The 13525-nt window shown below is 32.3% G+C and overlaps 1 protein-coding gene across 13 annotated transcripts in view; it reads left to right on the forward strand.

The window, feature by feature from the left end:
* The window catches only part of LOC128012969 (receptor-type tyrosine-protein phosphatase mu), a 256276-nt gene that overhangs the window by 183754 nt on the left and 58997 nt on the right, over positions 1 to 13525 (forward strand). For 5 of the 13 annotated variants that reach the window (XM_052595595.1, XM_052595582.1, XM_052595583.1 and 2 more), the window contains 4 exons: positions 25 to 61; positions 3652 to 3726; positions 7776 to 7911; positions 11375 to 11404. In XM_052595595.1, coding sequence (XP_052451555.1) covers positions 25 to 61; positions 3652 to 3726; positions 7776 to 7911; positions 11375 to 11404 — 278 coding nt within the window. The remainder of the gene's footprint in view (positions 1 to 24; positions 62 to 3651; positions 3727 to 7775; positions 7912 to 11374; positions 11405 to 13525) is intronic. The other 8 variants (XM_052595589.1, XM_052595586.1, XM_052595593.1 and 5 more) reach the window with 3 other exon arrangements.

Genomic DNA, 13525 nt, shown 5'->3' on the forward strand with positions numbered 1-13525 from the left:
TCTCCGTCTCTCTGCCTCTCGCAGGAAACTAAGATCGATTGTGTTCGCGTGGCTACTAAAGGTGGGTCTGTGTGAGAGTAATCGAGTGCACTGATTGAAACATGTTTCCTAAAGCTGAACAGCACTGCTGCAGAAACCAGCCACTGCACACTGATCACTCACATATCTGTAGAAACACAATGCATTATGACAAACAATCAACATTTCAGACAGTAGTAAGTAAATGAGCTGTACTTCAAGCACATCTGATCGAGTCAAGATGTTAAAATCACAGCAGATGTAGAGCGCAACAGTCTGGAAGTCAAAATCCTTCATTTCCTCCAGATGTGAATTGATTTTTTTGTGGTAACTTACAAAGACAGAGCTACTGAGAGCCCTGTGGTTGGTAATCGATGGGATATTTTTAGATAATTGCATTTAATAGAAGAATTCTTGGTGAAAAAACAACAAAAATAAAACATTATCCATAATTCTGCAAAGAAATCTCCACCAATCAGAGGACTGAAAAAATAAATGACAATCAGTTTCCCTGCTTAGATTTATTTATGTTACTACATACACAATCAGTGTTTAAATCAAATAGTTATTTATTATATTACATTACTCCTTAATTTTTGTCTGATTATTGTCATTCACATTGCTTCATGGGATTGTTCTTCTTTTCCTTTGTTGATATCGTTACGTTTGCATCATTGCACCTAAATAGTTTAACTCTAATTCATGCTTAAGTTAAGTTAAAAACATGCTATTTTAGTAATATAAAAAAAATTAATCATTATGAAAAACTTAAAAATAAAAAAGAATCACAATTTAAGATAAAATGTGATTAGTTGCTATAAACAAAAAATTATTATAGTTTTTATAATTATATTAAAATATTTTTTTTAAATAAGCTTATTTTTTTGTACATTATAAATGATTTTTAGCATAAATATTTAGCATTTTCTTTTACTGTAATGTAAAAAAAACTTTTTAATTGCATTTTTGTGTCATGATAATATTTGTTAAAATTAATTGTTTCAGTGCTATTTTAGTTTTATTCTATTTATCTTCACACAATGCACAAAAAATATTATATTCTTAATGTTCATAAAATAGGAATAATTGTCTTAATGCAGAATAAAAAAGATTCTAAGAAAAAAATATTTGTGCATAATTTTTTCTAAATTTTCAGTGAAAATTATGGTTTTAGCATTCATGGTAATATTCATTTATATAATTTTGATTTAGGTTTACTTAAATGTTATTTCAGTTATATCTTCAAAGAAACAAAAACAGAATTACAATAATGAAATAAAAGTTTTTTTTTTAAATTGTAATAAAAATAAAATGCATAAAATCATTAATGTTCCGTAATTTTCTTAATACAAAATTATTAATAAATAAATCACAGTAAATCATAAATAGGTTTGTGTGTTAAAAAGTCCTCTAACTTTTGATTAGTAGTTTAATCAGAATGAACAAAACACATTGTCATTCTGTCTCACTGAAAACGCAGTCACAAATGTGACGTTAAAATGCAGACGAGCGTTTGGACGCAGAGTCTGACGGCTCTAAGGGGAATCATCTCACGTCGTGACAGATGGAGAATCACTCCGATGGAAGCTGATGGCTTCACGTACGGCGGTGGGGTTTTTGTGTTTTTTGACCTCTGGTGGACCGTTACGAGACTTTGGGCGGCAGTTTGTGATGCTCGAGCCTTTACCCGCCGCTGTTTGAGATTTAATTGAGCACAGATGGTACATAATCTATTTTGCTGTCTACATGCCACGTCTCTAATGGTGTCAAGCCTGTTCAATGCAAATGAGAGATTGTGGCTTTAGTTTCCAAAACAATCGTGAACGTCAAACCCATCTGATGCAGAAAATCCTCTATTGTTTATCCAAATGTTAAATGCATTGACTAAAATAGGTTTTGCATGAGCTATGGCATCAGTTGCGCTCTATACCTGTCAATCATAACACACACAGACAGGTTTTACACACTATAGGCCATACATGTCTCATAAACATACATGAAGATAGATTTATAGGTCTTTCCACATACATTCACTGACCTTCAATGTCCAGCTGATATTACTCACTGAGCATGTGAATAAAGTCTTTCTGTCTTTCTCAAGCTCTTTTCTAAAGCCCTTGTGAGCCGCTGCTCTATGAAACTGAAATACGCCCTCAAAAGAAGGGTTTGGATCACTACATAGGCAGCATATCTATATAAAAAAAAAAAAAATCTCTTGACTGTGAGATTTTAGATTCTGGCAATAACTTTTCTGTAAATAATACATAAGATGTTAACTAAGACTATTAATACTATTTTGTTAATTTAAATAGAGCCGGAATAAAATAAACACACATTAGATAAAATTCCTAAGATAAAAGACAAAATCTAAATGATAACATACTGGGTCATAAATAGGAGATGAAAAGTCATAATTATAAGATAAAAGCTCAAATTGATATGAAACATCATAATTCTATTATAAAAAGTCTCAATTGAGAAAAAGTCAAATTATGAGATAAAAGTAATAATGACAAGAAAGAAGTCAAAATTATGACATATTATGAGATAATTAGATAAAAAATCATAATTGAGAAAATTCTAAATTATGAGATAAAGACATAATTCTGAGATAAATGCATAAATGTAAGAAAATGATCGAAATTATGACAGTAATAATTCTGAGATAAAAAGTCATAATTATGAGATAAAAGGCATAAATGTGGGAAAAGGGTCAAAATTATGACATACTAAGATATAATTATGAGATAAAAAGTCATAATTGAGAAAAGCCAAATTATTAGATAAAAAATAAGAATTAATGTATGAGATAAAGTCATACAATTAAGAAAAGTAAAAAATTATGACATACAAGTATGAGATAAAAGTCATAATTGAGAAAAATCTAAATTATACATGAGATAAATGCATTAAAGTGAGGAAAGGATCAAAATTATGACTGTAATAATTCTGAGATAAAATGTAATAATTGAGAAAAGCCCAATTTTTAGAAGTTATAATTATGAAATAAAATGTTATAAATGTAAGAAAAGGGTCAAAATTATGAAATGCTTAGACAAATTTATGAGATAAAAAGTCATAATTGAGAAAATCCAAATTATTAAATGAAAAGTCAGAATTACTGTATGAAATGTATAAAAAAAATGTATAAAAAGTCATAAATTTGAGAAGTTTCACAATTATGACATACTAAGATATAATTACAGGTATGAGATTTAAAAAAAGTCAGTTATGACAAATCAAGTCATAATGAGAAAAAAGTTACATTTAGTCATTTAAAGGAGACTTTTAACCAATCAAAACCAACAAAAGAGCAATAAAATGACAAGTCTCGATTAGCCTAACACAATGCAAATGCACTGTAAATAAAAAACAAAACAAACAGAAATAAACAATCAACATGTAAAAAGGTGATAAAATGACAAAAGCACACAACTGCATGACTAAACATGTCAGTAGAATGAGTTGTAAAGTAATGTGCTGTCTGTGTCGGCGGCTCACGAGCGTCTGTCTGTCTCTCTGCTCTGCATTAATAACCTCACAGATGTAACGATGCCTGAGCATCTCTCTCTCTCTCTCTCTCTCTCTCTCTCTCTCTGTGCATGTTGGGCTGGATCTCTTCTCTTGTTCTAGCTGCCATTATTGTGACTCAGCTCACCACGCCGTATGTGCGTATCGCACCCGCTGCCGGCGACAGCCAACTAACAGGTCAGAACTTCCACCGTCCACCTCGCTCCGTGTGTGTGTGTGTGATAAAACCATGCCCGTTTCCTGTTTCCTGTTTCCTGGTCCAGATCATATTTCACTCCTAAATTTGAAAAAGGAAAAAAAATTATATTGTCATATTTATTATTTAATATTTATATCCATGTAATTTAATATTGTAAAATTGTTACAATTTTCATTACCGTAATGGGATTTTAAAAAAAAAATTGTATTTGCATAACAATGTAGTATTTTAGTGAAATGTGAAAATAATATTTAGTTTTTCAGTTGGTTTACATAGCATGGTAGTATTTGTTTTGCTGCACTACATAAGAAAAATCATGGTTTTAATGAGAGTAACTGTTGATAAGAAATTTACCTAAATAAATAAATAAAAAGGCTAACAAACAAAAAAAACCTCAAAAATAAAATATCTGGATGCATTAGTAAAAAATTTTTTAATTTTCTTGAAAATAATCTCACAATAAAAATACAAATAAATAAATAAACAAACATATTGCTATTCGTGATGTTCTTATGCTAAATATATTTTTCACATTTTATTAACATTTTTAGGGTGAAATACGCTCTAGATTTTCCTGTTTTTTATGTTTTCATGTCTGTGTAAGTTTCTTTTGTATGTAGTGCAGTATGTCATATTTCAGTATTTCTTCCATGTGTATTAGTGTAACCCCTGACTGCTGTGTAAAGCAGCATTTGTTGATTCGTTTTAGTCCTGAATGGATGCAGGTTAAAAAGGTAATTGAGGATTTTCAGGGTTAGCGTCCGTGTGATGAGCTTCATTTGATCCCTGCTGTTTGCTTCCTGTAGAAGGTCACTTTCCATTAGCTGAATCTGTACGCTGAAATCACACATTTACTGTGGAAAATAAACACCGGAGCAAGAGTCACTAAATTAGCTCCTTTTTATTCAGCACTGATGTCCGTCGAAGGAATCAATATGACCCCGACAAACCCGAAACCAAAGACCACGCTGTTTGCAATGCATGACAACCACATCCCTCCAGAAAATTACATTTCAATATTTACTGTTTGTCGAACAGTCCCAGGTGACGCTCTCATCTGCTGCTGTGAAATGCAGGATTTCACTTTTCAATCATTTCACTGTGGATGTTTAGTGCTACAGTGATGTGTTCCACAGACGGACGGTAAAGAGAAAATTGGCTTGTTTTTAATTAAACCTTATGTACACTCCCCCTTCAGGCCATTACTGTATCATTGTGCATGATTGTGGATTCAGTGCTGCATTTACTTCTGTTTGTGAGCGAGACTGTGATGGTTTCACCTCTGGTCATCTGAAGCGAGTCTGTTTATGCCGTATTCGTCCTCTTCGTCGACCTCGCACTGTCTTCAAACACTTTCTCTCTTGCCTCCATCCAGACTGAAGAAACTCAGACTCCAGAATGCAAATTAGCAATACGACAATAACAAAAGCCTAGAGAGATGTACGCACTTATGCTAATAATTGTACTCCATTTCTGTTTTCGTTTTTGGTCCAGAGCTCTTGCGTTTTCATGATTTGCAGAATAAGGCAACAACATTTATATTTATTTTAAATTAACTTTAATTTAAAGTCAATATTTTTTCCATAGAGTGGTTTAATATGGAATATGGAAGCTTATTCTGCCAAATGAGAGAAAAATCATGCATTGGTAAATCATAATTATGAGGCAGAAGAGTCAATATTATGTCACAACAATTAAATCATGATTATGACATAAAAGTTCTAATTCTGGTATTAGACGTAACATTTATGAGATAAAGTTGAAAGTATAAAGTCAAAATTAAGACATGGTAAGCAGTACTTGAAATAAAAAGTTGAAATTGACAAAAATTGAAATCATAAGACGAAAACTCAATTCTGACAAAAAAATCATAATTATGAGATAAAAAAAACTAATTGACTAATCGAAATTATGGAATGAAAAGTTGAAAAATTGAAGCTTAAAGTCAAAATTAAGACATGCTAAGCAATACTTGAGATAAATTGGAAATTATGAGATATAAACTCAATTATTGCACAAAAATGATAATTATGAGATAAAAACTTAAATAAGTTGAAATTGAGATAAAAAGTTGATATTATTACATAATTATAAGATGAAATTATGACAAAGTGAAAATATAGAATTATGAGCTAAAAAGTCATAATTATGAGATAAAGGGATAAGGTTGAAAATATGAGATATAAAGTCAGAATTATGAGATACTAAGCTGAAATTGAGTTGAAATGGTGACAAAAAAGTGGATAAGTCATAATTATTACATACAAAGTCAAAATTATGACATAAAAAGTCAATTCTGAGTTAAAAGTCATAACTGTGACAAAAAAAGTCATAATTATGAGACAAAAGAGTTTGAATTATGACAAGTTAAAATTACAAGATAAAAAGTCATCAAAGAGATGAGAAATTGAAATTATGTTATTAATTGGCAATAAAAGTCATAATTATGAACAAAGTCATAATTTTTATGCCAGAGTATTTACCAAACCATGATTTTAGTTATTCTCTTGTGACAGTTAAGGGCTTCCATAGTTTTGTGAATATCTGTTGGGAAACAGTTCTTTAGTTGATGTTTGTTGGGAATCCTCTGCAGCAGAACTGAAGCTGGAGCCCGAACACTGCACCTGCTCATCTGTCACCATAGTAAGAGCAGCCCATACACTCGACTGATGGATGCTGTCAGGCCTGATTCAAGAAGTGTAGCTCGGCTCAAACTAGCATCACGTTCACACTATTTTTCATCCTCTTCTCATTTAGTGCTGGAAATTGATATTTCATCGGGCACATGTCGACATGCATCACATTATACAGTAAAGAGACAAACGCGCTCGCTCTGTTTCTCCCTGACCTCTCGCATACACGCTATTCCTCCTCATTGCCACAACTAGAAAAGCTGCTTTTAGTCCATTTAGATCACAAACAGAGGACAGTGATATCACTCAGATGTCGCTCTTTGTGACTTATAGTTTCAGTTATTTTTTATTAAAGTATTAACTTTGTCTAGATGTTTTTTTCTTAAACTTGAAAAAGAAATGGAGAAAAAAAGCTGATATAAGAGGCCTAATTGTGACAAAGAAATTATAATTGACATAAATTAGCAAAAATATTTATATAAAAATATTTATATACAATTATTATAAAAAAGTAAGTAACATTTCATCATTATGACTATTTATACAAAATTTTTGACATAATTATAACTTTTTTGTAACAATTAGGACTTTTTATCACAGCCATATTTATCATAAGCAATTTTAGAAAAAACTTTAACATTAAATCTGATTGACTGTTTTAACTCTTAATTTCTACATTTATATATCATATTTAGACGTTTTACATCATAATTGTGACCAAATAAATTTTAGCTATTAAATAAAAAGTCTAAATATGGCATAAAAAAATTGACCATTTGAAATAAAAAGTCAATCAACTTTTTAAATTCTTTCTTAATTTTGGTCTAAATTTTCAAAATTGTTATTGAGAAATAGCTGAGATAAATAGAAAAAAAGTGAATCATTGTGATTTTCTTATGACATACAAGTGTGAATATGTCATAAAAGTCAAAAAGTCAAAATTATGAGATAAAAAGTTGACACTGAAATAAAATGTGACAATTATTTTTTTGTGAAATAGTCACAATTATGACATAAAAAGTCTATACATGACATAAAAAGCTAAAAATGTATTCCTTTGTCTCAGTTGTTCTTCCTAAAACTGCTTGAAAGCTGAGATCATTAGATATTGGTGTATGTGGTGAGAAATGTTTGAGTTCAGTTGTGTTTTCTTGGTATAATCAATGATCAACCGATCAACTAACTTGATTAATCGTCTGCTAATACTAACCTGTTTTATTAACAAAAGGCACAATCGGACAAATCATCTTTCACTCATTTCCTGCCACCAATGTTTTGTTGTTGATAATGTTCTGAATATCTGTACGTCACGTGTCCGTCCTCGTGTCTTGTGTTTTCATCATGATCACTGTGGCTCTCATTAAAGCCATGATTGTCTGGACTTCCTGTTCCAGGTGCTGCGACCCGGAAGCCTGATGCGGTGGAACCCGAGAAACAGACAGATCACACGGTGAAGATCGCTGGCGTCATCGCTGGTATCCTGCTCTTCGTCATCATCTTCCTCGGCGTGGTGCTGGTCATGAAGAAACGGTAAGAGAGCTTCACTTCTGTTCAACAATATTTAATCTGATTTACATGAAATTGTGTTTAATTCCTTTAAAGCTGAAGTGTGTCATTTGAGCACCACTGCACTCCCACCATCTGTCAGTCAAACAGATAGCCCCGCCCCCAAACTCACGTCATTGGCTGAGAATGTTCTGGAATCTTAACAGTGTTGACTCAAAGGGCTGATGATTTGCTAATAAAGGCTCTGAACATTAAGAAATGAGAAAGTGGTAAAATCATTTTCAATGAATAATTATTATAATATATAATTATAATAATGAGAGATACAAAGCCGAAATTATGACATGAAATAAGCAGTAATTGTTAATATGACAAAAAAATCTAATTTATAAGCATGTAGCATAAAAGTATCAATTATGAGATAAAATGTCATAATTGTAACAACTTTATTATTATAAGATACAAAGTTGAAATTGACAAAAATGTGATGTACTAAGCATAAAGCATAAGATTAAGTAACAATTTTGACAGTATAATTTATGAAATAAAGTAATGATTTTGACAAATGAGATAAAGGAAATCAAAATTGTCATGAAAAGATAAAAATTAGATAAAAAAGTTATAATTTTGACAAAAAATATATAAACTATGAGATAACATTTATTAATTAAGAGATCAAGTCATGATAGTGATAAAAGTATAAATTATTAAATAAAAAGTCAATTGTGACAAATGAGGTAAAAAAGTCAAAACTGTGTCATGAAAAGTCAAAAATATGAAACAAAAAGACAAATGAGTCAAAAAGAAATTATGACATGAATCTGAAAATGTGAGAAAAGTCCAAATTTATATACTACGCTGGAAAAATGGTTGCAAACAATTTATTAAAGCTAAATTTAAAAAAAAAAAAGTTGAAAGTTAGTCACCTAAATTTGTTTTTTTAAATGTGTAAAAGTGTAAATTAAATTAATATTTTTTTTTTCAGTGTAAAATAAAAATGACATTATGAGATAAAAAAAATCATAATTGTGACTTTAAAACTTACATAAAGTGACATATAATTATGAGACGAAAATTTGAAATTAATTTATGCAGCCCCGTGTGTCAATCAAACAGGTAGCCCTGCCCCCAAGCTCACGTCATTGGTCGAGAATGTTTTGAAAGTGTCAAACTGCCATCGATTCACTTAAAGTGACTTTGAACATTAAAATCTGAGAAAGTGTGTGAGCGTGGGATGAAATGACTCACTTCAGCTTCAGAGAGCCGCTGTACCGTACAGAAATCTCCCCGTGTCACGGTACATCCAGTGTGCTCATGAACACATGAAAGTCAAACGAATCTTTGCTGATGTTCTGTTCGCTTTTCAAACAGACCCTTTTGTCAGCTGAACACAGAATAATTGATTCGATCGCTCTGATAAGCACCATTACATGGTTTGTGGCACCAATACATGCTGCCTGATGAAATATTAATTTTTTTCTCCCCGCGCCGCTCTCAAACAAACGGCTTCGCTTTAATGACCCGGCGACGGGAAATAGCACAAATATTTTCCAAGCTTATCTTGTGCAGAAAAAAAAAAAGAAAAGAGTGAAAGAAAAGCAAGATAAGAGAGAAAAATTGATGAAAGGCACTTATTTTTTTTTCTCAAAGAGAGGCCCAGGGCATGAGTTTACATTAGATCCGTCCTCAGCTGGAGGAAAACCCTTGTTCAAACAGCCCCACTCCAGTTCTGCTTTAGATGCAGAGCATGTTTCAGTGGTTTCAGATGTAAATTGAAGGCAGGGCCGAGTACATATGTTTTTAATGAGAGTCATTATCTTCTCAGAATAAGGGTATTTGTCTCTATTGATTCTGCTGTTGAGCCTCAAAATGGATAAACATATGAAGAGGGATGCCTTTATTTTGCTGACGAGACGATTTCCGTCAGATGCGTCGCCCGGCCGTTTTTAGCATAATGACCTTGGCATCGCATGTTAAATTTTAGCATAATTTGATGAAATCCGTATCCACAGACTTCAGTAATTGAGTCAGGACTGAGTTCACTACAACTAATAAACTTAGAGCGCTAGAATTGCTTTCGCAGCTCGTGTTTGTCACAGAATTATAAACCTGAGCCCAAACCCACTACTCCTGCTTGTAACGAGAGCTAATCAGCCTGTTTCTAACCGCTCTCTGTCCTCTCTCTCTCTCTCTCTCTCTCTCTTCACCCTGTACTAGACGAATGAAAATGAAGCTGTGAGAGATTGAAGTGCAGTCTCATTAATGAAACACCAGCTGAATGAATTAGTGTAAATTGCTCTTGCATAAATGATTGCATTCGATTAAATGCAAGCTTTTTGTGTGAGAAGGTTTGCACAGAATTACTTCTGTTTGCGTTTCATGAATGAGGTCTAGAATCGATCGATATTTGACAAAACATTGAAAAGGTTTGTCTAGAAAATTCAGGGAGGGCCTCTTTTAAAAAGCACAAGATGAATGTTAGAAATTATAAAATTCTTATGAAGTGCAGTCTCAAAATGCATTTGTGTTCATGCAAATATTTATGCATTCATTTCAGTGCAACTATTTATGTAAGAATAGTCATCATAATTATGAGATGAAGTATGAATTATGAGATAAAAATTATGACGCGCAAATTGAAAATATGAAGTAAAACGGCAAACTATGACATACTATGCAGAAAAATAATTGAGATAAAAGAAAAAAGTTAAAAAATACACAGTGTAAATGCATGTGTACAAAAAACTAAATTAATAATTTACAAGATTACCATAACATATTTTTGTTTAATTTGTTATATTTGGGATGTTTACATAAAGAATTAATATAAATGTTGCATTCAACACAAGCTGTATGAGTTTGGGTAAATCGTTTGTAAAGCAATTGTTATGCAAGTGAATGCATTATTCAAAATTATTATTATTTTTTATTAACATTTTACAATTAACAAAAAAACAATAACAAAAAACACACCAAAATATTGAGGTGCAAAGGGATTTAAAAAAAAAAATATATTGTAAAAAAAAAAAAACAAGTATAATTGCATTGGCCCTTTTCAAGGTATCAATTATAATTCCTTATATTTTAAGAAAGGCTGTTGGCTGAAATGTTGGTTTTATAAATAAATAGGCTTAGGAATTTGAGTTATTAGAGTAGTACATTTTTTGAATACCTCACAGCCTTATTTTCATTCGCACTGAATTAATTATGATGTCTGAGAACACCCTTAATGAGATGTTAATGAGTGGCAGCCACACCCACACCCTAGGCTCCGCCCACAGCCCCGCCTCACATCACACACACACACACAGAGGCAAGAACAGGCTCACAGTCACCGAAGTAACTCGTCACATGTGTCACCATATCAGGTTTTTGTTCATTTTTCTATATTTTCAGACATTAATATTTTTACTTTTTCTTTCCTTCCATTTTCATTCCCCCTCCACCCTTTCCACCACTGCTTTTGCCCTTCCACCCCACTCGGCAGAAGATCCTATCACTCCTACACTTACTACCTGTAAGTAACCACTTTGTGAAAACTAGTTGCAGTGCTTTCTCTTCCAAGCCTCTTTTGATATTCCATGCATGATTCCAAACCCAGTGACTTCCTTCCTCCCTTCAAACTGCAGCCCGGCTGGACCCGAGTCCGCTATGTGCTTTTAATGATGAACGCTAAGACCAAACCAAACCCTGGCATTGCTAAACTCGGCTTTTTGAATCATTCATCACAGCGAAAGCTGGAAATATGGTAATTCCTCTCTGGAGGAGGTTCTCTTTGCTGCTGCGGTTTGAAGGGGAGGATCTGATCCGATCTGATCGCTGATGATGATGAAAAATTCCCTTAGAGCTTAAGAAACTGCATTACGATCCCTCGGACGCATGAATGCAGGCGGATGTGGTGCCTGTGTTAGTGCATCGACCCACACATCAGCCCCGATTCATCGCTTTAGTTCCTTTCCTTCCATGTTTATCTCAGTTCTGTTCTGTTCAGTTCTGCATGAGTCTGTTAAGTGCATGGTAATCATCATCATCATGTGTTACACACACACACACACACACACACACACACATGATCTCATTAGACAGAAGTTGGATTAAATGCTTCAAACATGTACAAATGTCATTAGATACAAAATATCAAATCAAGTGTCAATTATTGTCAATGCAGTCAAATGTTTTTTGGGTTTGACCTGATAAACATTAGATCCAGATTTTGTCATCGTTCATGTTTATAGATATTTGAGACACTTGATCTGATGAAGGACATTTATAATTCATATAGTTACATGTAACTTACATGTGGAACATTTGTATCACTTACAGTAAGGTCTCGTTAGTTAACATTACATTTAAATCTGTTACAGTATCTAAACAGATACATCTTGTTACAAAAATGTTCTGTAAATTTTAACTCCAAAATTGTTAGTCTATTTTCTAAAATAATAACTAAAAATGGCAAGTAACACAATGAATTAAACATGAATTTAAAATAGAAAAACTAATATATTTTTCTAGTAAAACTTCAATAATATTTTTTCAGTAAATTAGTAAATCTTGAATGTAACACTAGTTAATTTTTAGAAATGTTATTCTCAGATTAAAGACTTGTCTGAACATCTAAATCTGAATGTTATTCATTAGATACAAAATATCAAAATCAAGTGACATTTATTTAAAATGTCACTAAAATATAAGTTGATGCTCATGCATCTTTATTTTTTTAATGCATGTACAACTTAAAAAATATATTTTACAGTGTATTAGTAATTGTTTAAATTAACTAAGAAAAAAATGAATTGTTGGTTCTTGTTAATGTGAACAAATGTAACCTTACTGTAAAGTGTTTCTCGCTCAGTGAAGTTTGTTGCTGCGGCATGAATTAGTGTAGTTTATTTTTAGAGGACTCCGCTGACAAATATGAGATTTAATCTGGTCTGTACTCGTTGAGGGATTTCTTCAGGGCTTCAGACGTGACATTCATGAAGGAATGTGTTTGTGTGGGGATTCAGAGCCTCAGTCAGGATTAGAATAAGAGCAGAGCAGATCTGGAGTCTGTTGATCAAATCCCTCGATATGGCAAAGATCTCCTGCATTTATTACTCTCACTATATTTGGACTCAGATACTGCAGCATTTTCCTCTTCGACTGAACACTCACAGCACAGATCTGGATTTACATTATCATCCATCTGGTCTTGTGCAAAATCTGTCAGTTTACATTTACCATTATGCATTTTACAGATGCTTTCAACACGAGTGACTTACCTAAAGAATAACAGTAAGGAAGCAACATATTTAGACAGGAAAAGTCTGTTTTCAGATGCAATCCGAGGAAATCTTTGAAGAGTTTTTTTCCTAAACCAGAATAGGATTTTGAATCGTCCTAGTGAGTCTTTTGAATCAGTTCACAAATAAACATTAATTCACTGATTTATTCAACGAGTTTGTTCATTATGATACTCGAACACTATGTTTAAGTCTCTTAGTTGAATCTTAATAAGACATAATAAGACATTTCTGCAGATTACATATTCAAAAGAGAGTCACTGAATCATTAAAATTGATTCATTAAAAAGAACCATTTGCAACTGAAATGAAACGTATGCATTATTAAAATATTTTATTAAAATTGCATCTAA

Source organism: Carassius gibelio, chromosome B24 (assembly GCF_023724105.1).
Source record: "Carassius gibelio isolate Cgi1373 ecotype wild population from Czech Republic chromosome B24, carGib1.2-hapl.c, whole genome shotgun sequence".
In the NCBI taxonomy this organism is placed as follows: Eukaryota; Metazoa; Chordata; class Actinopteri; order Cypriniformes; family Cyprinidae; genus Carassius; species Carassius gibelio.